The following is a 25,637-nucleotide window of genomic DNA, read 5'->3' as shown; positions in this document are numbered from 1 at the left end:
TGGAAAAGTGACACTGATGCTGCCCCTAAGGGCTGATTTTGGTCACTGCCTGGTTTTCTAAGATCTCAGAAAAAAAAATTCTCTACCTGAACTGAGGGATGAATACCTGTGTGCAATTTCCCATCCTTGCAACCTAGAGAAGTAGATTAATAAATCAGGAGCTTCCCTTTTATTCAGGTCCTCCCTTGCTGTGCTCCCTGTATAATCTACCTGGAAATGTTCTGGAGTTTAATGCCATGCTGGGAGCAGTCCTGAACAATGCAGCATCCTCCCCACACAAGGAGAACACTCCCAAGCCTCACCAGCTGTCTCCTCCCACCCAGATCTTGTCCCCCAGGGCTGGGAGCAGCTGCCAGGGCTGGCTGAGAGCTGTCCCTGGCAGGCAGCAGAGTCCCTGCCCCAGCACAGCGCCCTGGGCTGCAGGACCCTGCTCTGCAGGACAGCCCTGGGCACCCCTGGCTGCTCTGCACAAGAGACAAGCAGAGAATGTACTCACAGGCTCTGCAGGCATTGGCATGTTCCAGCTTGAGGAGATGGCTCCAGGAGATGCAGCTGCACTGTCCTGCAGCCAGAGGTTCCTGTGCCAAGGGCTGGCAGTGATTGTGCCCCAGGCACTTCTCAGCCCCTTCCCAGCCCTGACTGATTGAAGCTCTCTGTGCCTCTGGGCTGTGCCCGGGCTGGCTGCAGGCAGTGCCCCAGCCCTGCTGGGCTGGCACAAGAGCTGCTCATCCAGAGAAATGTGCTTTTGAAGCTCTTCTTGGTGACCAGGAGCTGCCTCTGTGCCAGGAGCCCAGCCCAGCTCAGCAGCACAGACACAGCACAAGGACTTTAATCAGCCTCTGGGCCTTTGTGCTCAGGCCCTGAACATCAGTCCCTGAGAGGGAGCTGAGGAAACCTCTCCAGAACTCCAAGGCAGAATCCAACTCCAAAGTTTCTTGGACTTTTAATGGGTCCCAGAGAGGGACACGACTGAGCAAGTGTCCCCAGGCCCCAGGCAGAGCAGAGAACTGCAGGCAGTGATGACAGGTGGGGACAAAGAGAAGCCAAGTCTTGGTGCCCTGGGGCACAGCAGGGTCTGTGCCAGCAAGGGCTGGGAGGAGACACCTTGTCCTGAGGCCCTGGGGCCTCCTGGCACAGCCCCAGCCAGGCTGGGCACTGTCAGCCCCTTGTGCTGCCCTCAGCATCCCCCCCTAGCCCACATCCCAGTGGCCTCAAGGATCTGCTGCAAGGAGTCCCTGGGGAGCCTTGCTCAGCAATGGCCCTGGGGGCTCCTTCATGCTCCCTGCAGGGACTGCAGGTTTTTCAAAGGACTTTGGCTTTGGCTTTTGCCTTGCAGTCTCTGAGAGGTTTGTGCAATCATGGCCTCCAATTATCTGCTGTAATTAGTCCCTGGAGAGGCTTTGTCAGTAACAACACTCAGTGGGGCTCATTAATGCTTCAGGGTACTTCAGTTATTTTAAGGTACTTGGTGTTTCCCTTTTGATACAGACTCTGTGAGAGGTTTGTGCAATCATGGCTCCAATTATCTGCTTTAATGAGTCCCTTGAGAGCTTTGTACTGACACTCAGTGGGGCTCAGTAATGCTTTGAGCTCAAATTTTTTAAGGTAGTTTGGAATTTCCTTTCCATACTGAGACTCTGAGAGGTTTTTGGTCAATCCTGGCCTCCAATTGTCACCTCCAAGGAGTCCATGAGGAGCCTGTGTTGGGGATGGACCTCACTGAGACCCATTCCTGCTTTGAGACACTTTGGGGTTTTCTTCTGGCTTTGACTCCTGGAAAGGTTTGTGCAATCTCCTCTCAGGCCCTGATGTTCCAGGGCTCAGCTCCAAATGCACCACAGGGCTCATCAGGATGCAGCAAGTCCTGACAAACCATGGCTCTGCCTTGATTTCCCTCTGCTCTTATGCAGTTTATCAGGAATGTATCTGGAGTAATTTTTGGTTTGCTAATTTGAGATTTCTCAGCCAATGCATCTATTAGTGCAGTGGTATCAGTGTTGGCTAATTACCATTGCACTCACTGGAATATATTTACTCATTTCCTGCTGTGAGATAGGATTAGGAGAAAGGCAAAGTAGTCTCAAAATTTTAAAAGAGTATATGGAAAAGTTTATTACCAGTAAATAGAAAAAAGAATAAAAAGGATCTGAACACTTCTCCTTTCCCTACAGCCTTTTCTTTCTTACTGACAATGCAAGGAGACAAAACCTGAAAGTTTCAGTCAGTTTATACCATCTAGAACAGTCTTTCTTCAGTTCATTTAGGGAGAGGAGTCTCTCTTTCATGCTAAGGAGACTTCTCCATAAGAAAAAAGTTCACTCGTGGCTCTCAATTCCCACAAATAGCAGCTGCCCAGAAAATCTGCAAGTGTGAAGTCCCTCCCATTTTTTCATAGCTTTTCCCACAGATGTTTTATGGGCCATGTCAACTTATGGGGTATCAGTTTAAAGATGAGCTGTTCAAGAGCAAAGATTCTCTTCATCAATTTCTAAAACCATCTTCCTCTCTGAGAACAAAGATCTTCTTCTCTCCCTGAGGGCACAGGGTCTCATCACTCTTCTCTTTTTCTCTGTACAAACTTCTCATGGGATCACAGCTACTTCAACATTTGCTTAATTTAGCATGGAGGCCTTTGCTGAAAAAGTCATCTCCCCATACTTTTCAATGAGTTATCAGGAAAAAGACAGTCTGATGTATCAATTCCATCCTTCCCCATAGCTTTACAAGAGGATTTCAGCCCCACTATCAAGGCATCTCCTCATCCCTAACCTCAACTTCCCCTTCACTGATCTTGGTGTCTTCATGTTGCCCCTCTGTGTGCCTGCACTTTGTCCTTTTCTCTCACTGGAGGGAGGATGGAAGCACTGAAAGAGTTCATATCTCACCCGGGGCCTGCAGATGGTTCCGTGCCCCCGGCCGGGCTCGGTGCTTGCGGCCGGAGCTGTTTTACAATGGAGGTTTCTGCAGCGGCTGCGCTGGGGCTGTGTCAGGATGGGCCGCGCTGGGGCAGGGCCAGGATCTCAGCAGCCAGGCCAGAGCACAGCAGCAGCACGGCCGGGGGCCGATGGCTTCTCCTGCCCCTGCCCGGGGCTTGCGGCTGAAGCCCAAGGGTGGCAGAATCTTGGCCGAGCCGGCCCGGCCCGGGGCTGCTCCTGGGGCCCGGCGGATCCTGGCTGGGCCCGGGCTGGCGGCGGGGCAGGGCTCAGCAGGGCCCAGATGTTCCCAACTGCAGCCATGGCCCGGCCCGGCCTCGGCCCCGCAGCCTCCCCTGCCCTGCCCGGCAGCCGATGGGGCCTGGCGGGGTCCCTGGGAAGGGGCCCGGCCCCACGGCAGGAGCTGCCCGGCCCGGCCTGGCTGAGACAGGGCCGGGTCAGCCTTGTTACCTCTGTGCCAGCCAGAAGGGAAAGAGACCCTCCCAGGCTTTCCCATCTTTAACATGTGTCTTCACAGAGGCGTGTACAGTTTCCTTAGTGGTTTAACAGATTGTCAGTTCTCAAAGCTGATTACTGATTGGTTTTTTGTCAGACACAGATGAAATTGCTAGAAGCTTCTCTTAGGACATCACTTCCATGATGCAAAATCACCACAACAGCACAGAGCCAAGAGCTCCTTTGTCCATATGTATCGGTCATGTGCCCAAGTCCTCAAAAACCCTTCTTGGGAGATCTCTGGCCCCTTTCCAAGGTTTTTTCAACTGAAAGCATTCAACTCAGTGTCTAAGAAAATCACCAGAAGACAGGGCCAGCCTGACCTGTCTGTCCTTACTACTTTTTTCTGGGAGCAATCTTTGGATATATGGAATTTGGGAAGTCAAATTCTAATTTTGGCCATGGACCATGGATATGAAGGTTGGTTCTTTTCCATAGGAAGGAAGGAACAGAGCCCCAGTGTTTGCCAGGAAGAAGAGAGTGACCACCAGAGGACAAGGCCAGCCAGAAGTGGCAGGTTTTTTTCTGAGAGAAACCCTTGCATATAGGAAAATTTTTTGAGAGAATACCAATTTTGGCAATGGACATTTAAAAAAAGGGATGGTTCTTTTCTATAGCAAGGAAAGCACGGAGCCCCAGTGTTCCAGGAGCTGATGAGAGGCATTCCTTGACATTGCAACATCAGCCAGAGCTGTCAGGTGGCCCCTGGGAGGCCAAGCCAGCCAGGCCTGTTCCATGTTCCCTCGGTTCCATGGGGCCCCACAGTGTCCCAATGGTCCCTTGCTTCCCTGAGGCCCTGAGGTGTCATAATGCCCCCTTGGTGACACCAGGCCCTGAAGGGTCCCAATGGTCTCCATGGTTCCATCAGGCCCCACAGAGCCATAATGGTCTCTGGGTTCCATAAAGCCCCACTGTGTCACCACAGCCCCTTGGTTCCATGGGCTCCAGTGGTGCCACAATGATACCCTTGGTTCCATGAGGTCTCCACAGTGTCCCAGTGTTCTCCATGGGAAGGAAAGAACCCAGCCCCAGTGTTGCAGGGGCAGTCACCAGAGGTCAAGGCCAGCCAGGCTTGATGGTACTGGAAGATTGTGCCTGGGAGTAACCCTTGGATATCCAGAATTTTGGAGGTGGAATCCCAATTTCAGACATGGACACCTGGAAGAGAAGGATGGTTGTTTTCCATAGGAAAGAAAGCATGGAACACTGATTCCACAGTGACATTTGGGGATCTATGGGGAGCATTGGGGATCGTTTCTGCAACTCTTGACCCAACAGGAGCTTTTCTAATAAATGTTGCCTGAAGCTCCCACTGTGCTCATGACAGGAACCCATGTGAGTGTCTGGGACATCCCAGCTCTTTGGCAGCCTGGGGACTCCTGGGATGTCACCATGGAATGGCTGTGACTGCCTCTGACCACAGGGCTCTTTACCATCCCCAGAAAGCCCTGGGAGGTCTCCATGGAGCCCCTGTCTCTGCCTGTGACATTCCAGCTCTGGAACAGCCTGGAGATTCTTGGAATCTCCCCATGGAACCCTTCTGAGGGCCTGTGACAAATCTGATCCTTAGTAGGCAACCATCACCAGTCCACTGTTGCTATGGGCAGTTTCCATAGCAACCATCACCAGCCCCCTGTTGCTATGCTCAGTCCCTTGGCAGCTCCATGGAGACCCCATGCCAGGGGTGGTTGCCATGGCCACCAGGGCTGCCACCAGCTGGGATGCTCGGTTTCCACGGGCCGGGCTTCAGCAATGGGATTCCCCAATTTCCTGCTCCCGCTAAAACCGTGCTGCCCTCGCTGCCCTCCCGCCTCCCATGGAAAGCACAAAAGGCAAAGATCCCGGGCTGGGATAAGAACAATTTATTGGGAACAGCAACCAGATAAGGAGCAAAAGGAACAGAAACAATATTGATAACAGAAGGGATAAGTAAAACTATTTACAGAGAAAACTACAACATCAACAACTAGTTCTTCCTGGCAATATATTTCCTCCTGTCTGGAAAGGACACCCTTTTCCTCAGGGAGAGAGAGAGAGTCCCTTTCCTGCCCCTGGCAATGACCTGAGGTGGGAGTGAATGTAATGACAGGGCCATGGCCAGACCCTCATGTTTTCCAATCCCACATAAAGTCATTGGCGGGGCAACAAAAGGTACAGGTGTCTTCCCAGCATGGATTATAGGGAACATGGATCACCAGGCCTCTGACCAACGTGGTGTCTCCAATGGGGGATTAAGCTGGAGCAGTGCATGAAGCTCTTCCTGCAGCCGGGGCATGTGCAGGGCTTCCCTTACCGGTGCCTCCATTGGTGTCTAGTCAAGTGAGAGCTGCTGGTGAAGCTCTTCCCACACTGGGGACACTCATAGGGCCTCTCCCCAGTGTGGATGCGCCGGTGGGTGACGAGGGTGGAGTTGTGCTTGAAGCCCTTCCCGCAGTCAGGGCAGAGGAAGGGCCTCTCATCCGTGTGAATTCGCTGGTGCTGGAGGAGCTGAGAGCTGGTGTGAAACCTCTTCCCACACTCGGGGCACTTGTAGGGCCGCTCCCCTGTGTGGATCATTTGGTGGATGATCATTTGGGTCTTCCTACTAAAGGTCATTCCACATTCCCCGCAGTTGTATGGCCTTTCCCCAGTGTGGATCCTCTGGTGGCAGATCAAGAGAGACTTCTGCCTAAAGCTCTTCCCACATTCCCCACATTCATAGGGCCGTTCCCTGGTGTGGGTCTTCTGGTGGGAGATCAGGTTAGAGTTCTGGCGGAAGCTCATCCCACATTCCCCACACTCGTAGGGCTTCTCCCTGGTGTGGATCCGCTGGTGCCTGATGAGGTGGGAGTTGCGCTTGAAGCCCATCCCACAGTCAGGGCAGCGGAAGGGCCTCTCATCCATGTGAATCCACTCATGCAGGAGGAGATCAGAGCTGGTGTAAAACCTCTTCTGACACTGGGGACACTCGCAGGGCCTCTCCCTCTCCCCAGCGTGGATGCGCTGGTGGGTGATGAGGGTGGAGTTGCGCTTGAAGCCCCTCCCACAGTCAGGGCAGTGGAAGGGCCTCTCATCAGTGTGAATCTGCTGGTGCTGGAGGAGACTGGAGCTGGTCTGAAACCTCTTCTGACACTCAGGACACTCGTAGGGCCTCTCCCCAGTGTGGATGCGTTGGTGGGTGATGAGGGCAGAGCTGCAGCTGAAGCCCTTCCCACACTCCCCACACTCGTAGGGCCATTCCCCAGTGTGGATCATCTGGTGGCTGATCAGGGTGCTGCTCTGCCTGATGCTCTTCCCACACTCCAAGCACTTGTGGGGCTTCTCCCCATTGTGAAGCTGCCCATGGGCCACCAGCTCTGAGCTCTGGCTGAAGCTCTGTCCACCTTCCTGGCTCAGGGTGGGTCTTTCCTCCTCAGAGCACCCTGGGCTGGGTTTGGAGCCCCTCCTCTTGTGGAATCTCTGGGGATTTTCCTCACCATTGGATTCCTGTGCCCTGGAATCACGCAAAATGGCCTCTTCCACGATGTTCTGCTTTGGGGATTTGTCCTCCCGGGTCTCCATGCTCAGCTTCTTCCCTGGGGGAGGAAGGACAAGGAGAGGATGGGATTTGCCTCCGTGCCAGAGGGAAGGGGAAGGAGATCCCCCCAGTGCATCCCCAGCAGGACGGGGTTGGCAGCAGGGTTGTCCTGCAGCCAGGGGCTGTGCTGGGCTGGGAGATGGAGCAGGAGAGAGGGGGAAAGGGGCACTGACTTCCTCCTCACCTGCCTGGGTGTCCTAGGGCATTGTGTCAGTTTGAAAAGACAGGTGTCTGCTAAGGAAGGCAGGAGACTCCCTTCAAATGGAAAATGTTAATCCCTTCACTTGGAATTATAATTTTCAAAACAAGGGGCTGTCAAGCAAAGTCTATGGGAATAGGAATAACAATTCTTCAGAAGGAAAATTAAAAATACAAATGCAGTAGTACTAAAAACTACTTACAGAGTAAGAATACGATCTGACACCATGTGGGTCAGAATGTTGGTAGCACTCCTGTTAAATGGTGGCTGCAGTGCTCCTGCAGGGACAGGTGTGGTTCTGTTGGAGCAGGGATCCTGTGGAAGGGTGGAGTTTTCCTCTGAAGGTCCAGTTGTGGCGTCGATCGGCCTGGTCTTCCTCTGGGATCCAGTGGAGCTGAAAGCTGCTCTTCTGGGAATCTTGTGGGAGAAGGCTGACTCTGTTGTTCACATTCTCAGATTATATCCAGGTAGGAATTGCTTGGCTTCTCCCTCTGGGCAGAGCTTCTCACAATGGGATGATGGAATTTTTATCAGTGACACTCAATGGCCCATTAACAGAAGATATCTCCCTGGAGGGAGGATTCATGTGGAAGAGATAAAGTAAACTGCTCAATTAACAGATGATAATTGCCCCAACTTTAACAGAGGGTAATTGAATACACACCCAGCTAAACCTGAGACACTGTTCCAGCCTTGGAAAGCAGGATTTGGTACCAGGATTCTTTAGGGAATGCAACCCTGATTGAAGGCAGAGATAGAATCTCCAGAGCCTGCAGCCAGAAATGGACAGTTGTGTGATACTCATTTCAACATCTTCTCTTTTGGAATTATTGACTAATGATTATTTGCTTTGCCTACCTAATATTTTTGTAATTTTTTGCAAATTTGCATTATCTAAATTACACTGTTCCTTAAGTTAATTTTGGTGTCTGTGTCTTTGGTGCGGGCCCTGCCCACTGGCGAAACAGGGCCCAATCCTGCCTAAGTGTTACCTGGGGAGACAAAACCCTCACTGCAAATGTGCCCCCTTCCTCCTTGTTCCCCACACTTCATGCACTGATCATGATGTCCTATGGTCTGGGCTATCCCTGGGGTCAGCTGGGATCTCCTGTCCTGGCTGTGTCCCCTGCCAAGCTCCCCCACACCCTCAGCCCCTCCCCAGCGTGGCCGAACGAGGGGCAGGACAGGCCTTGGCTCAGTGCGAGCTCAGCAAGAACAAAACCATCTCTGCGTGCTCAGCCCTGTGCTCAGCCCCCGGGCCCGGCATTTCCTCCACTGCCACCCCGGACCCCCCTTTCCCACCCCTCTGCCCCACGGCCGCCGCAGCACCGGCTGCCAATAGAAGCAATTCTGTGGCAATTCCAAGTTTCCTTGGTTCCTGCACAGCTCCAGCTCAGCTGCTGGCAGGTTACAATTAAAGAAAAGTGCAAATTTGGCCCAATACAGATATTATTAAAAGGCAGTGGAAGCTCTGTGTAGCTGTCACAAAGGTGACAGGGATGAAGAGAATAATGATTCTCACATTTGGAAAAAACCCAAGCCTGGGAATTCAGTAGTTATTTGGGAATTTAGCTACTTGAGCTGGGCTTCTTGTGGGACTTTTAGCAGCCTTGTGTTCCTCACCATGTGGTGAATGAACCTTGTCAGTCTGCTGGTATCATTTGCTCCATTTCCTCCAGTGATTTTAACAAACTTTTCAAGGAGGGACAACAAAGTATTTTCTTTACACTCCAGTCCCACAACAGCCATTTTCCTCATCAGTTCTCCCATAGGTCGCTCAGACGAAGCTGCATCCAAGTTTCCAAGAGTTCCTCCAGAGAGACCCACAACCTCCTCAGAGGAAGGAACCATGCTGTTGTCAAAGGCAACAGGGGTCAAAGAACAGTGCCCTGAACTCACGGTGCCAAAATAATTTTGCAATCTGGTTAAGAAAATATTAGAGAGATGCCATTTGCCCTGGAGCAGGGCAAGTGTGACATTGTCCCCTGTGTGTGTGGCCTTCCCGGGGTGGGGGTTTTACACCTGAGCCAGTTTGGGTAAGGGGGGTGGTGTTCACCCCCTGAGCAGGGATTCTCCCACTGTTTCAGGCTGCAGTGTAAGATGGAACCAAATGCATGTTTTCAATGCCCATCTTCATCAACTGCTATAAACAGGCGGGGCACTGTTCTTGATCTCTTCCATGACTCAGCCCTGATAACACCCTCCAGGGGAGATATCTTGTGTGAATGAGCCATTGAGTGTCACTGCAGGACTGATCAAATTCCATCCTCCCATTGTGGGATGCTCCGCCCAGGGGGAGGATCCAAGCATTCCTACCTGGATATAAGCTGAGCCTTGCAACACCAGGAGCAGCTTGCCTACTGGATTCCCAGAGGACAAGAGCTCCAGAACCACCCCTGGACCTTCAGAGGAAGACCAGACCCTTCTACAGGATCACTGCTTGGACAGAATCACGCTCATCCCTCCAACAGGACTGCAGCCACCATTTAATGGGACTGCAGCCACCACCCTGACCAGCAACAGGGTGTCAGGTTATATCCTGACTCTGTCAGTTTAAGGCAGTGTTTCTATATCATTGCCTTGATCTTCAATTTCTTATAAAATTGTATATCTGACTTAGACTCTCCCCCAGGTTTGCCTTCTAACCAGAAAAAAAGACAATGTGCGCACCCTTTGTTTGGTTCCCAGAACAGGATTTCCCATTCCCAAACCTTGATAGGATGGAGGAGGAGGCTGCGAGAAACAGGAGGGAGCCATGGGACACCCAGGCAGGTGAGGAGGAAGTCAGTGCCCCTTTCCCCCTCTCTCCTGCTCCATCTCCCAGCCCAGCACAGCCCCCGGCTGCAGGACAACCCTGCTGCCAACCCCATCCTGCTGGGGATGCACTGGGGGGATCTCCTTCCCCTTCCCTCTGGCACGGAGGCAAATCCCATCCTCTCCTTGTCCTTCCTCCTCCAGAGAAGGAGCTGAGCATGGAGACCATGGAGGAAAAATCTCCATGGCAGACCCTTGTGGAAGTGGCAGTTTTGAGTGACTCCACAGTGCAGAATTCCAATGGGGAGGAAAATCCCCAGAAATCCTTCATGAGGATGGGCTCCAAACCCAGCCCAGTGTGCTCTGAAGAGGAAAGACCCACCCTGAGCCAGGAAGGTGGACAGAGCTTCAGCCAGAGCTCAGAGCTGGTGGCCCATGGGCAGCTTCACAATGGGGAGAAGCCCCACAAGTGCTTGGAGTGTGGGAAGAGCTTCAGCAAGAGTAACCACCTGATCCGGCACCAGATGATCCACACCGGGGAATGGCCCTACGAGTGTGGGGAGTGTGGGAAGGGCTTCAGCCACAGATCCACCCTCGTAATCCACCAACGCATCCACACTGGGGAGAGGCCCTATGAGTGTCCCCAGTGTCAAAAGAGGTTTAGGACCAGCTCCAATCTCTACAAGCACCAGCGAATTCACTCAGAGGAGAGGCCCTTCCTCTGCCCTGACTGTGGGAAGGGCTTCAAGCGCAACTCCCTCCTCATCAGGCACCAGCGCATCCACACTGGGGAGAGGCCCTACGCGTGCCCCACCTGTGGGAAGAGATTTCAGACCAGCTCCAATCTCTACCTGCATGAGCGCATTCACACGGATGAGAGGCCCTTCCGCTGCTCTGATTGTGGGAAGGACTTCAAGAAAAAATTCACCCTCGTCAGGCACCAGCGCATCCATACTGGGGAGAGGCCCGATGAGTTCTCCACATCATGGGAAGAGCTCGTCCATGAGCTTTCACTTGATCAGACACCAATGGAGTCGCCAGTAAGGGAAGTTCTGCGAGTGCCCCAGCTGCAGGAAGAGCTTCATGCACCACTCCAGCTTCTTTCCCCATTGGGGGTCCCATGTTGGGAAGAGCCCTGGGGATCCATTTTCCCTGTGATCCATGGTAGGAAGACACCAGTCCCTTTTGCTGCCCCTGCCAATGACCTGATGTGGGATGGAAGAACATGCGGGTCTGGCTATGGCTGTGACATTACATTCGCTCCCACCTCAGGTCATTGCCATTGGCAGGAAAGGAACTCTCTCTCTCTCCCTCCTGACAAGAAGGGTGTCCTTTCCAGGCAGGGGGAAATTGTAGCCGGGAAGAGACAGTCAGTTGTGTTGTAGTTTTCCCTTTTTCTTATCACTTGTGTTATCAGTATTGTTTCTGCTCCTTTTTGTTCCATATCCCGTTGCTGTTCCCAATAAATTGTTCTTATCCCAGCCCGGGATCTTTGCCTTTTGTGCTTTCCATGGGAGGCGGGAGGGCAGCAAGGGCAGCGCGGTTTTAGCGGGAGCAGGAAATTGGGGAATCCCATTCCTGAAGCCTGGCCCGTGGAAAGCGAGCATCCCAGCTGGTGCCAGCCCTGGTGGCCATGGCAGCAGCCTTGGGAGCGGGTCCCTGGCTGGGGCTGTGGGAACCTCTTCCCTCTGGTGCCCAGGGACAGGAGTGGAGGGAGCGGCTGCAGCTGAGTCGGGGCAGGCTCAGGTTGGATGTCAGGAAAAGGTTTTTGGCCAGAGGCTGCTGGGGCCCTGGCCAGGCTCCCCAGGGCAGGGTCCCAGCTCCAGGGCTCTCTGAGCTGCAGCAGCGTTTGGCCAGCGCTGCCAGGCCCAGGCTGGCATTGTTGGGGTGTCCTGTGCAGGGCCAGCAGTTGGACTGGAGGATCCTGATGGGTCCCTCCCAGCTCAGCCAATTCTGTGCTTCTGGGATCCCATCAGCCTGGGGATGGGGCTGCCAATGGTTGCCATGGCAACGGGCTCTGGCTGCAGGCCTGAGCTGGTGTTCATGGCAACCACCCCTGGCATGGGGTCTCCATGGAGCTGCCAAGGGACTGAGCATAGCAACAGGGGGCTGGTGATGGCTGCCATGGAAACTGACCATAGCAACAGGGGGCTGGTTATGGTTGCCTGCTAAGGATCAGATTTGTCACAGGCCCTCAGAGGGGTTCCATGGGGACATTCCAAGAATCTCCAGGCTGTTCCAGAGCTGGAATGTCACATGTAGAGACGGGGGCTCCATGGAGACCTCCCAGGGCTTTCTGGGGATGGTAAAGAGCCCTGTGGTCAGAGGCAGTCACAGCCATTCCATGGTGACATCCCAGGGCACCTTGGGCTGCAAAGGCACCCATCTGTCACAGGCACTCACGGGGGCTCCACGGTGACATCCCAGGAGTCCCCAGGCTGCCAGAGAGCCGGGATGTCCCAGACACTCACAGGGGTTCCTGTCATGGGCACAGTGGGAGCTTCAGGCAACGTTTATCAGAGAAGCTCCTGTTGGGTCACGAGGTGCAGAAACGATCCCCAATAGCCCCCATAGATCCCCAAATGTCACTGTGGAATCAGTGTTCCATGCTTTCTTTCCTATGGAAAACAACCATCCTTCTCTTCCAAGTGTCAATGTCTGAAATTGGGATTCCACCTCTAAAATTCTGGATATCCAAGGGTTGCTCCCAGGCACAATCTGCCAGTACCATCAAGCCTGGCTGCCCTTGGCCTCTGGTGGCTGCCCCTGCAACACTGGGGCTGGGTTCTTCCCTTCCCATGGAGATCACTGGGACACTGTGGGACCTCATGGAACCAAGGGTATCATTGTGGCACCACTGGAGCCCATGGAACCAAGGGGCTGTGGTGACCCAGCGGGGCTTCATGGAACCCAGAGACCATTATGGCTCTGTGGGGCCTGATGGAACCATGGAGACCATTGGGACCCTTCAGGGCCTGGTGTCACCAAGGGGGCATTATGACACCTCAGGGCCTCAGGGAAGCAAGGGACCATTGGGACACTGTGGGGCCCCATGGAACTGAGGGAACATGGAACAGGCCTGGCTGGTTTGGCCTCCCAGGGGCCACCTGAAAGGTCTGGCTGATGTCAAGGGCTGCCTCTCATCAGCTCCTGGAGCACTGGGGCTCCATGCTCTCCTTGCTATGGAAAGAACCATCTGGCTTTTCAGATGCTGTAAGAGACGGTCTGAAGTTTCCCTCATTTGTCTCACGATCGTCACAAGGACAGAGACCGGGACCCTGAGGACCCTGACTGGAGCTCTGGCCTGGCTGCGGTGGATGCTCACCAAGGGATTGTTTGCAGGTGTGTTTGCAGTGCTGCCATGGTCGCTGCTTCGAGCAGGGGGCTGGCAAAGGAGCAGCTCGCCCTATATGCTGGCACCTGCTTCATGACAATAGCCCATGAATTTCCCCACCTCTCGGCCAAATGAACTTTCTGGGGTAACTTTAGTGGTCCCCCATGGAAAATTCTTCATCTGCTTCATGACCACCGTGATGGATGGAGATTGAAGCCCCCTCCCAAGGACTGAGACTGAGACCCTTATAACCCTGACATGGGGAGGGGTTGGCCTGATTGAAGTGACATGTTTGCCCAGGTGTGGTCATTGGACCAAGAAAACAATTGCTCTCACTCACTGCTGAGATTGACTTATCCTGTTTTGGAACATGGACTGTCTGTACCCGTTTTCAATAAACTTATTCTTCATTTTCTTTTACCTGTTCCCCCCTCAGCAGAGGACTATAATAGACCCCTGAGTTAACCAAGACTTTGAGATTCTCCCTGACCTGACAAGACAGATCTATTGGCTGGACCACATGAGGATTTAGTCTCTCTGTTTGGTAGCTATATCCACCCCCTCTCTTTCTCTCTCTATCCTTTATCTCCTTTCTAAATCTCTCTATTGCATTTGCTGTGGGCACTCAATAAAAGGTGCATTTATTTGATTAATACTGAAATCCCCTTCGTGTTGTCTTTTGCACTCTGAGATCAGTTAACGAACCATCACGACCCCCACTTGTATGAGCAGATTGTGACAGATGCCCATTGCCAAACTTGGTACTCTCCCTAAACAATTTCCTTAATGCAATGGTATCTCCCAGAAAAAAACGTGCCAGCTCTGGCTGGCCTTGGCCTCTGGTGGCCACCTCTCATCTGCCCCTGAAACACTGGGGCTCTGTTCCTTCATTCCTACGGAAAAGAACCAGATTTCATGTCCAAGGGCCATGGACAAAAATTAGCATTTGGCCTCCCAAATTCCATATATCCAAGGATTTCTCCCAGACAAAAGTAGACAGGAGAGACAGGTCAGGCTGGCCCTGTCCTCTGGTGATTTTCTTAGACTCTGAGCTGAATGTTTTCATTTGAAAACACCTTGGAGAGGGCCCAGAGATCTCCCAAGGAGGGGTTTTGAGGCCTCGGGTGTGGTAGGCCAGGGACAGGCGCTCGGAAGATTTCGGGCTGTAACGGAAAGTTACAGGAATCCTTCTACCCCCCTCCCCATAGATAAGGATCACCCTTGGAATGTAGCCAGACGTGTAGCCCCCCTAACCTATGCATGCCAGTAACTTTCCACTCCATACTAACCCTAGAAAGTATAGCCAAACCCCTGTCTGACGTAGAGAGACCCCTTAGTCCATAAATACCCTTAAGACCTCTCAATAAACGCCTTTAACCGTCCACCACATTGGTGTCAGCGTCCGTTATTGGCCACAAGGGATCCCACTAAAGGAGATCGAAGTGCTGGACCCCTGAAACCAGGTCATCGCGGCCTTCACAAGAAGGCAACATAGTGGTGCCGAAACCCGGGATCGGGACGGAGGGACGAGTCCGGGCGACGGGAGTACTCCTGGCCAGGGGACAGCACTCAACGCCGGAACGGCCATAGCGAAGCAGGGGGACGCCCCAGAGACCCGCGATTCGTATGGAAGCGATAGCGAAGGTCGTAAGTTTGATACATATGCAATGGGGAATCAAATGTGAGCTCAGGAATTTTAATCTCGCATTGACGAGACTCTTAGAGCTTGGGGTCCTTTCTCGACCCATAGATATATTACACCCTGGGGTGTGGCAGAAATGTACTGTCGCGCTAGCAGAGGACACAAAAGCCACAGGCAGCAGCAAAAGCCTGAAAGCGTGGGGGAAGGCAGAAGCCGCCCTACGCAAAGCATTAGAAGAACAGGAGACGTGGAACGTTGCGCGCTCCTGTTTGTTAATCGCGCCACAGCAGGGGGAGGGGGCGGGAACGCGAAACCCCCCTGGCGGCGACTCGATTAAGAGCGGGGAGACGGGGGGGCCGGGCGCGACCCATCCCTCCTCCAGCCCAAAGCCCCCGGAGCTCTCAGAGCCCCCGGGGGACCCCCTGACCCCTTCGGGGGACCCGCCGGGGCCCAGACCACCTCCGGAGCCCCCCGGGGTGCCCGCGGACCCCTCGCCCAACCCTTCCCCGCCGCTAGCCGACTTAGCGCAAGAAGCGGAGGGACTCGCACGGTCCTTTTGGGAGGGGCTGGCGACAGAAGCCCGAAATATCGAGAGGGCAAGCGCGCGGGCGAGCGGCGGAGGGGATCCGCCGCCCTACCCGTTTGAATATGGCGCGGATGGCCGGGGAGAGGGGTGGAGCCCGCCGGTCCGCGGCGGGACGAACCCAGAACCACGGCCAACCGCGAACACGCATGCGCGGGAAACCAGCGCTGAGCCCATGCACGGCCGAGAGCCGTGGGTCCCAGCAGACGCGCATGCGTGGGGGTGCAACAGAGGGCAGGCACTCACCCGGGAGCCGCGCCCACTGATGCCACCATATATGGGAGAGATCCCTCCCTGCGGGAGGCAGGGCGAGCCCAGGGGGCGGCACCGCCAGCAACATCAGCACCGCCCCCGAGGGGAGGAGCGGGGCCGTAGCCGGACAAAACGGCAGCAGAGACCGGAAGTATATTGGCAGTCGACTTCCGACTCTGAAGGGAGCCACAGCTCCCCAGATCGCTCTGCGGAGCCCACCGAGTCCAGCAGCGACTCGGAAGCAGAGAAAACAGAATCAATGCGGTTTCGGACGAAACCAATTAAAACTTTTAACACAACCGGGAACCAGCCCCAATACGAACTCACCGACTGGGGTAAAATCAAAATCGAATGCGCGGAATGGGCATCCGCAGCATCGGTGCATGCCTTCCCGGTGAGAATTACGGGACCCCAGGGGAACCAGCAAAGAACGTATACTCCCGTTAATTCCAAAGATGTTCAAACAATAGTAAAAGCCATTTCAGAAAAAGGAATTAACTCAGGGGTGGTTTCCACTCTCGTGGATGGTCTTTTTAGCAATGATGATTTACTCCCTTTCGATATAGTGCAAATAAGCCGTATGCTTTTTGATGGGGCGGGTTTGATAATATTTAAACAGGAATGGACGGACCAATGTGCAACCATGCTCGCTCAGACGGCGGGGGAAGGGCAGCCACTCCACGGGTCGAGTTTATCTAGGTTGTTGGGGAAGCACGACGAAGTGGCCACACCCCAGCAACAAGCTGCCCAGCTTCGGATCGAGGAAGTCAGGGCGACTTCCCGGGCGGCCAGAGAAGCTATACGCGCCGCATCCAGGGTGGTGGCCAGACCGACACCATGGTCGACCATCAAACAGGGGGAGAGTGAAAGCTTTACACAATTTGTTGACCGCCTTCAGGCTGCCGTGGACTCTTCTAATTTGCCCGCTGTCGCAAAGGGCCCGGTGGTAACTGACTGCCTTCGGCAACAATGTAACACCATAACCAAAGATATATTGCGTTCCCTACCAGCCGGGGCCAGCCTGGCTGACATGATTAAGCATGTTGTGAGGGAAGAGCAGCTGACCCCACTTCAGGCAACCGTGCACACCTTAACCAGTGTGATGGCCTGCTTCAAATGTGGTCAGTCAGGTCATGTTGCGGCTAACTGCCCCCAGCCGGCACAGCTTCCCCAGGCAACACCCTCGCCCCAACAGCGCCCCAGAGGGACCTGCTGGAGCTGTGGGAAGAGAGGTCACCTGGCTAGGGACTGTAGATCCCGGCCCCGGGGAAACGGGAGAGGGGGGGGGCGTGCGGGCCATATTCAGCCCCCTCCCGCTCTGGATGCGAGACGGCCCATCTATGTCAACCCACAATGGGGCAGGGGATCCTCATACCCTATGCTCCCACAGGAGACGGTCAGTATTGCACCCCCGCCAGCGATACAATGGCAGAGCTATGCAACTGCACCCTCGCACCCCCCATCATCACAAGCCACGCAAGCGCAACAGGGCCAGCAGGGGACGCCCCAAACCGGGACCCCTGGGTGGCCCTGGCCATGAGAATAGGGAAGGAACCCCCGAGGGTGCGGGGGACATGCCGCCTCTATGGCAGTCAGGACCCCCACACTGTAGGACTTCAGTTTTGGGTAGACACGGGATCAGATTGCACGATTCTCCCTCAGCGACATTGGCCCAGACATTGGCGGTTTAAGGAAGTCCCCCCAGTGAACGGGGTGGGGGGACAAACCCGGGCGTGGAAAAGCACCCAGCTGATGGCTATCACACTTCACACAAACAAGGGACCAGAACAGACAGTAGCAATTTACCCCTACATATTGCAAAACTCTCCACCACTAATAGGAAGGGATGTCCTTGCTATGCTAGGAGTCAAGATTACAAATTTATCATAGGGGCCACTGCTGTACACCCTCAGCTGCCGATCAAATTGACTTGGAAATCATCAGATCCCGTTTGGAGGGAGCAGTGGCCTTTGTCAGAGCCTCGAGTGGCAGCTTTGCTGGAACTGGTCAACCGTGAACTGCAAAAGGGTCACATAGAACCCTCCACCAGTCCATGGAACACCCCTGTGTTTGTAATCCCCAAAAGGTCCGGAGAAGGTTACCGTCTCGTCCACGACCTGAGAGAAGTGAACAAGACGATTCGACCCATGGGTCCAGTCCAGACACTGCTACCCATGAATTCAGCCATCCCTGAAGGACAGCCATGCGCAGTACTGGACATCAAAGACTGTTTCTTCTCGATACCCCTGCATCCAGACGACAGAGAACGCTTTGCCTTTTCCGTCGCGTTTCCAAACGGTAATCGGCCTAACCTCCGTTTCCAATGGAGGGTACTTCCCCAGGGCCTAGTGGACAGTCCGGTTATCTGCCAGATCACCGTGGACAGAGCACTGATGCCAGTCCGACAGTCCTACCCTGCCGCAACCATCATCCAATACATGGACGACATCCTAGTCGCTGCACCATCGACGAGCCAGGTGGACCACCTGGTGTCTGCGATCACAGAAACCCTCCGGGCCAACGGCTTCGAGATCGCAAGCGCAAAGGTCAAGAGAGGACCCTGCGTGACCTTCCTGGGAGTGGGGATCACAAGCTCCTACGTGACTCCTCCCAAGGTAAGGATCAACCGGGACATCAGGACACTTCACGATGTGCAATGCCTGGTGGGATCGCTGCAGTGGGTCCGCAATGTCGTCCTGATCCCCCCCGAGGTCATGGACCCTTTATATGACCTCCTGAAGGGACAACACCCCTGGGAACCCAAGGAGCTGTCACCACAAGCGGCGAGCTCCCTCGATTTCATCGATCAGCAGATGTCCACTGGCACGCTAGCCCGGTGGAACCCGGCCATGCCCCTGGACTTATACATACACTTCACACCAAAGGGCGGAGTGGGGGCACTGGCACAAGGGCCTTCTGAAAAGGCCCGGCCGATTCAATGGGTGGTCCTCGGGAGACCTGCCCGTGCGTTCTCCCCAGGAGTCGAATGCGTCGCTAACCTCATCAGGAAAGGCAGGAAACTCGCCCTGAGACACCTAGGAACTGAGCCGACAAGAATACATCTTCCCTTTCGCAAGCAACCGTCTGCAGAGTCACCCGCAATTTCAGAGCACCTAGCCCTTGCTCTCACCGGCTTCGGAGGAGAAATCTCCTACTCAGCAAAACCGCCCTGGACTCGGCTGCTGACCATCGTCGACATAGACATACCGCCAAAGGTCAAGGACCGACCGCAGCCAGGACCGACAGTCTTCACAGACGCTTCCTCCACGACTTCTACTGCAACGGCAGTGTGGCAGGCAGGAGAGCAATGGCATTGCATCAAAGCATGTGACCCCACACTGTCAGTGCAGCAACTGGAAGCAGCAGCAGTGGTCTTAGCGTGCGGACTTTTCAAAGATGAGCACCTCAATATAGTAACAGACTCTATATTCGTGGCAAGGCTTTGCCTAGCCATGGCAGGACCAGGTGTATCAACATCTACAGCAGCCCTAATGCTGGAAGAAGCGCTCTCTTCACGACAGGGCACCGTATCCATCATTCACGCCAACAGCCACGACCCAATCAAAGGTTACTTCCAGACAGGCAACGACAAGGCGGACGCCGCAGCAAAAGGTGTATGGACGTTGCAGGAAGCTCGCCAGCTGCATGAATCACTCCACATCGGGGCCAAGGCCCTGGCGAAGAGGTGCGGGATTTCGACAGCAGACGCAAGGCATGTGGTGGCTACCTGTCCTCACTGCCAGAAGTCACCCCTGTGGACCAGTGGGATCAACCCGAGAGGTCTCAAGCCTTCACAAATCTGGCAGTCGGACTTCACCTTGTGTCAACTGCTGAAGCCCCGAGCGTGGCTTGCCGTGACAGTGGACACTTTCAGCGGGATGATCGTGGCCACGCAGCACCCCAAAACTAACTCTAAAGCCACAATTCAGCACTGGCTGACAGCCATGGCGTGGCTCGGCATCCCCAAGCAGATAAAAACTGACAACGGTTCCAATTTCACCTCCAAACCAGTGCAAGAATTCGCCTCAAAATGGGGCATCACATTAGTACAAGGTATCCCGTATAACAGTACTGGGCAGGCCATAGTAGAGCGGGCGAACCAGACCCTGAAAACCAGGCTGGAGGTGTTGGCAAAAGCAGAGGGTTTTGCCCATTCTATTCCCCCGGGAGATCAGGCACGCATACTAGCAACTGCTTTGCTAGCACTGAATCAATTTCCCAGGGGGGACGAAACAAACAGCCCTGTCCAAAAACACTGGGCCACCAAAGCGCTAGAGGAAGGCCCACAGGTTGCAATTAGAAATGAGCTAGGTGAATGGGAACAGGGCTGGAGGTTGATGCTCACGGGACGAGGGTACGCAGCTGTCAAAAAGGACGGCGAAATTAGGTGGTGTCCACTTAGGTCAATCAAGCCTGACCTTCACAGTGGGCGGGACAAGACTGATGAGAACTGTGAGTTTCTATTTACAGGACATGCTTATTGGCCGTCCCCGGGATGCGTACGTTCCCCTCCCAGAGGAAAGTGACAGTCCACCGAGCCACCGGACAGCACCTGAGAGACCCACACGGGCGAGACCCAAGCAAGCGCGGTGTTTCTGCGTGATCATGCTATTGGGGCTTGTCACCGGAGGACAAGCCAGCCCAGACTACTACCCTCATCAGCCCTTCAGGTGGGTCATGCAACATGTTGCTGGTGACAAGGTGCTCAGAGTCATCACCACGCCGAACGCACCGTCCTTCATGCTTCACATCACCGACCTGTTTCCGGAACAACCAAAGGTAGACCCCCATTCTTCACACGCCACGCACATGTACCTATCCTACTGGTGCCCAGCCTCAAACCCAGGAAAAAGTTATTGCAATCGCCCAGGGTGGGGATACTGTGGACACTGGGGCTGCGAAACAATAGTTACAGACGCCAGGCCATCAGGACCTGGGTGGGACCCACAAGAGCCCGACAGATTCCTACAGTTCACCTGGGCACCCACAGGTTGCAAAACACCCGTCTTCCTCCAGGGAAGTTTCTATCAAAACCAACATAAAGTCCCCAAATTTCGGAAATGCACTCACTATAACATGACAGTTCTACAGCCGAATCACCCTAGCTGGGCCGTGGGCAAAGCATGGACAGTAGTCCTTCAAGGGTCAGAAAAGTGGGTGAATGTGCGAATTACCAGATTCCCACCGTCAGCACCCAGAGCAGTCGGGCCCAACAAAGTGATCAAAAGCACACAGAAAGGGAAAAATATGACCTACCCCAAACCCTTACCCACAAGGTCACCGATGTCCCGACTGGCGATGAGGAAGCCTTCCAGATAGGCCAATCAGCCAGCTCAGGCTCGAACCCAATCCTTCGCATGTTAGAAGCTACCTTTTTATCCCTGAATGAATCTAACCCTAACCTAACTGAGTCCTGCTGGCTTTGCTATGATGTTAAACCCCCCTTTTACGAAGGAGTCGCTTTAGATACCCCTTTCAGCTATTCCACAGCCGATGCCCCTCGCCAGTGCAGATGGGACACACCCCGCAAAGGAATTACCCTGAGTCAAGTCACAGGTCAGGGCAGATGCTTCGGCAATGCAACCCTAGCTAAGCGGAAAGGCGACATCTGCACCGAAGTAGTTGAGCCCGACAGGAAGAATAACAAGTGGGTAGTCCCATCTGCATCTGGGATGTGGGTTTGCCAGAGATCTGGAGTAAGTCCCTGCGTGTCTCTTGCTAAATTCGATAACTCTAACGACTTTTGTGTTCAAGTTCTGATCATCCCTAGGATCCTGTACCACTCAGACGAAGAGGTGTATCACCTCTCCGAAAATAACAACCGGCTCCACAAGAGAGAAATATTAACAGGTATAACTATCGCAATGCTGCTCGGCCTAGGAGCGGCTGGAACGGCAACAGGTGTCTCAGCCCTAGCAACTCAACACCAAGGACTGTCCCAGCTGCAGATGACCATCGATGAGGACCTGCAGAGGATCGAGAAATCCATTTCCTTCCTAGAAAAGTCAGTCTCCTCACTCTCAGAAGTGGTCCTGCAGAACAGGCGAGGACTGGATCTCCTGTTCATGCAGCAAGGGGGCCTGTGTGCCGCCTTGAAAGAGGAATGCTGTTTCTACGCTGACCACACAGGAGTCGTTAGAGACTCCATGGCAGAACTCCGAAACAGACTGGCTCAGAGACAGAAAGACAGGGAAGCCCAACAGAACTGGTTCGAATCCTGGTTCAACCAATCACCATGGCTAACCACCCTGATTTCTACCCTAATAGGTCCATTGGCAATACTGCTTTTAGCTGTTACCTTCGGGCCGTGTCTGCTGAACAAGCTGGTCTCATTCGTTCAGGCCCGCATAGAACGGGCTAACATCCTGTTCCTGGGACAGCCACAATTCCTGTGAACTCAACAGGAGATGCTGCCAGTCACGAGAGACTTGCCTGGCAGAAACTTACTCAGGTTTCCCAAGACCCTTTTCCCCTAATCAGATCTCAACTTCCTACCTCATTTCAGTGCCTATGTATAAGACTACCTCGTTCATTTGTGAAAGAGGGGGGGGAAGTGTGGTAGGCCAGGGACAGGCGCTCGGAAGATTTCGGGCTGTAACGGAAAGTTACAGGAATCCTTCTACCCCCCTCCCCATAGATAAGGATCACCCTTGGAATGTAGCCAGACATGTAGCCCCCCTAACCTATGCATGCCAGTAACTTTCCACTCCATACTAACCCTAGAAAGTATAGCCAAACCCCTGTCTGACGTAGAGAGACCCCTTAGTCCATAAATACCCTTAAGACCTCTCAATAAACGCCTTTAACCGTCCACCACATTGGTGTCAGCGTCCGTTATTGGCCACAAGGGATCCCACTAAAGGAGATCGAAGTGCTGGACCCCTGAAACCAGGTCATCGCGGCCTTCACAAGAAGGCAACACTCGGGCACATGAGCACTACATATGGACAAAGGAACTCTGTGCTCTGTGCTGTTGTGGTGGTTTTGCATCACGGAAGTGATGTTCTAAGAAAAGCTGCTAGCAGTTTCCTCCATATCTGACAAAAAACCAATGAGTAATTAGCTTTGAGAATTGACAATCTGTTAAACCACTAAGGAAACTGAACACGCCTCTGTGAAGACACATGTTAAAGATGGGAAAGCCTGGGAGGGTCTCTTTCCCTTCTGGCTGGCACAGAGGTAACAAGGCCAGCCCAGCTCCCCATCTCAGCCAGGGTGGGCCATGTGGGTTCTCTGCTTGCTTTTTCTACTTCTCTTGGGCTCGGGATTGAAGGCACTTGAGATGACAGTACGTGTTCAGACTCAGGTGTTTATTGTTTCTTACCCCTGTTACATTCTTAAGGCCATGAGGTCTGCACTCTTTCATTAGCAGGGCACAAAATGGCTAACTATCTCTTGTTACAAGGTCTTTTAAGGCTAAACTATCCAATTAAGAAAAGATACCTAAATTATTTTCCCTTTTAACCCAATAACTGATCATTTGAAGCCTGCAATGCAGACTTTTATGTCCAATTACAAAATACCACCCAAACCCATGAAGAAGAAGGAAGAAGAAGGTGAAGAAGAAAGAAGAAGGTAAAGAAGAACAAGCTGTCTCCACCCTAAAATCTCCATCTGGCTTCATATTTATTATTATCTTCTAAAACCCCGAAGTCTTAGGATTTTTCTGTGATATTATACACTTCTAACCAACTACACACCCATAATCCTAATGCTATTGATCAATTTTGGAAGCCTTCTCCACAGCCTCAGGTCAAATGCCGTGTTCTCTTGCAGGTCTGTGCCTTTCAGCAGAGAAAGTTTAAATTTCTCAGCATCCAGGGTTCCAGCAAGGCCGGGTGGCTCCTGCCGTGGGGCCGGGCCCCTTCCCAGGGACCCCGCCAGGCCCCATCGGCTGCCGGGCAGGGCAGGGGAGGCCGCGGGGCCGAGGCCGGGCCGGGCCATGGCTGCAGTTGGGAACATCTGGGCCCTGCTGAGCCCTGCCCCGCCGCCAGCCCGGGCCCAGCCAGGATCCGCCGGGCCCCAGGAGCAGCCCCAGGCCGGGCCAGCTCGGCCAAGATTCTGCCACCCTTGGGGTTCACCTGCTCTGGGAATCCTTAAAATCAGAGGGTTTTGGGAAAGCTGCACAAGGCAGGCCCCACAGACAGCAGAACTGTGATTAGAGCTAAGCAGTAGCCGTAAGATTGGTCAGCAGAAAAATTATGTAAGAAGTAGAATAATAAGGACAAATAGAACAATGGTCTGTGTATTAACACTTGCCTGGAATAACTCCCTAAGCTACAGAAAAATTTACCTACCTATTAGGAAGTTCTAAGCTTGATAATGGAGCTCTGTGCATTGTATCTTGAGGCTTACCAGCAGGTATTGTATTCGATATAAGCAAGCATTGTTTTAACCAAAGGTGCGTGTGCTTATAGTGGTTGGATGGAACTACTGTCAATATGCTTTTGCTTTATGTGATTGGTCAAAAAACTGATAAAGAAAGTTTTAACATTAAGTTCTTGGACTGCTTCCTGGGATGTGAGCTGATAGCATCTTCCCATTGTCATAACCATGTAATGAGAGTGATGCTGGAAAATAAAATAGCTCAAGGCACGTTCCTAGCAGTCCCGTCCCATTCGTGATTTGTACATGGACCCCTGGCCAGCAACAGTGGCCAACCTGCATTCAGGCAGGGGTAGTGACTGCTGTACTCATAGAGGAGAGCAAAAAATTGGGGGAAAATTGAATATATATACCCCACACTCAGAAGTATCCTAAGCCAAAAAGGCTGACAAATGGCTCACTGATTCCTGAGTGCTAAAGTACAAAGCCATCTTAATAGATAATGGTTTAGAGCTAATAGTGGGTAACCAACTCAACCCTGCCCAGTTTTTGTATGGAGAACCAGATGAGGAACTAATAAATAATTGCCTAGAGGTTATAAACCATCAAACTAAAGGAAGAGAGGACCTAACAGCTCAACCACTCCAAGGTTGAGTGAAACGACTGAACATCGATGGATCTTCACAGGTAATAAAGGGGCACAGGGTATCGGGGTACGCTATAGTGGATGAAGGGTTGGTAGCCATAGAAAAGGGAAAGTTACCTTCCAACTGGTCAGCCCAAGGTGTGAGTTGTATGCCCTAAAACGAGCTCTGGAAATATTGGCACAGAAAATGGGGAACAATATATACAGGAATCAAAATGCACTTTTGGAGTAGTGCATAGCTTTGGAAAAATTTGGGAAGAGAGGGGGCTATTAAATTCAACGGGAAAATGACCGATTCGTGAAAAATTTCTTTTAGAAGAGTTAGAAACCTTACAATTACCAGAGGAAGTAGTGGTGGTATATGTTGAAGGACATCAAAAAGGGGCACAAGGGAACAATTTAGCTGATTTAGAGGCTAAAAATGCAACTGAATCAGAGACAGAAAAACTAATAATAGTATTAACATTCATGAGGGAAATGCAAAAAGTCCCCATATTCAGTGGGACAGAAGAGGAAGAACTCCTTAAAATAGGAGCCAAGAAAGATAATGAAGGGAAGTGGAGATTAGTAAATGGGAGGCAAATGTTGAATAAACCCCTGGCCAAGAAAATGCTAGAAGGCATACATGGAACAACACATTGGGGTACACAAGTGCTAAGTGATCAATTTCTGAGGGATGTGGGATGCATAGGAATTTTTGGGATAGCTAAGCAGGTGACTGAATGGTGTGTGATATGTCAACAAGTAAATCAGAAGATCATGAGGAAAACACCCAGAGGAGGGTGAGAACTAACCTTACAGCCTTTTCAAAACATCCAGGTAGACTTTACTGAGCTTCCCAGGTACAATGGTGGAAGTTTTTGCCAGTGATAGTAGATCACTTGACTCATTGGGTAGAGGTGGTACCCACTGTGAAAG

At 52.9% G+C, this 25,637-nt stretch overlaps 1 protein-coding gene across 1 annotated transcript in view; it reads left to right on the top strand.

Moving 5' to 3' along the window:
* Nucleotides 1-25,637, top strand: part of LOC139604076 (uncharacterized) — a 1,261,625-nt gene that overhangs the window by 1,005,066 nt on the left and 230,922 nt on the right. Inside the window, 1 exon segment of the mRNA XM_071455063.1 lies at nt 10,382-10,874. Within this exon segment, the coding sequence (XP_071311164.1) occupies nt 10,382-10,874 (493 nt within the window).

The sequence above is a fragment of the Agelaius tricolor genome, unplaced genomic scaffold, assembly GCF_023055355.1.
Source record: "Agelaius tricolor isolate 1412-34295 unplaced genomic scaffold, bAgeTri1.0.p SCAF_43, whole genome shotgun sequence".
In the NCBI taxonomy this organism is placed as follows: domain Eukaryota; kingdom Metazoa; phylum Chordata; class Aves; order Passeriformes; family Icteridae; genus Agelaius; species Agelaius tricolor.
This window is presented reverse-complemented; position numbering and strand designations above follow the sequence as displayed.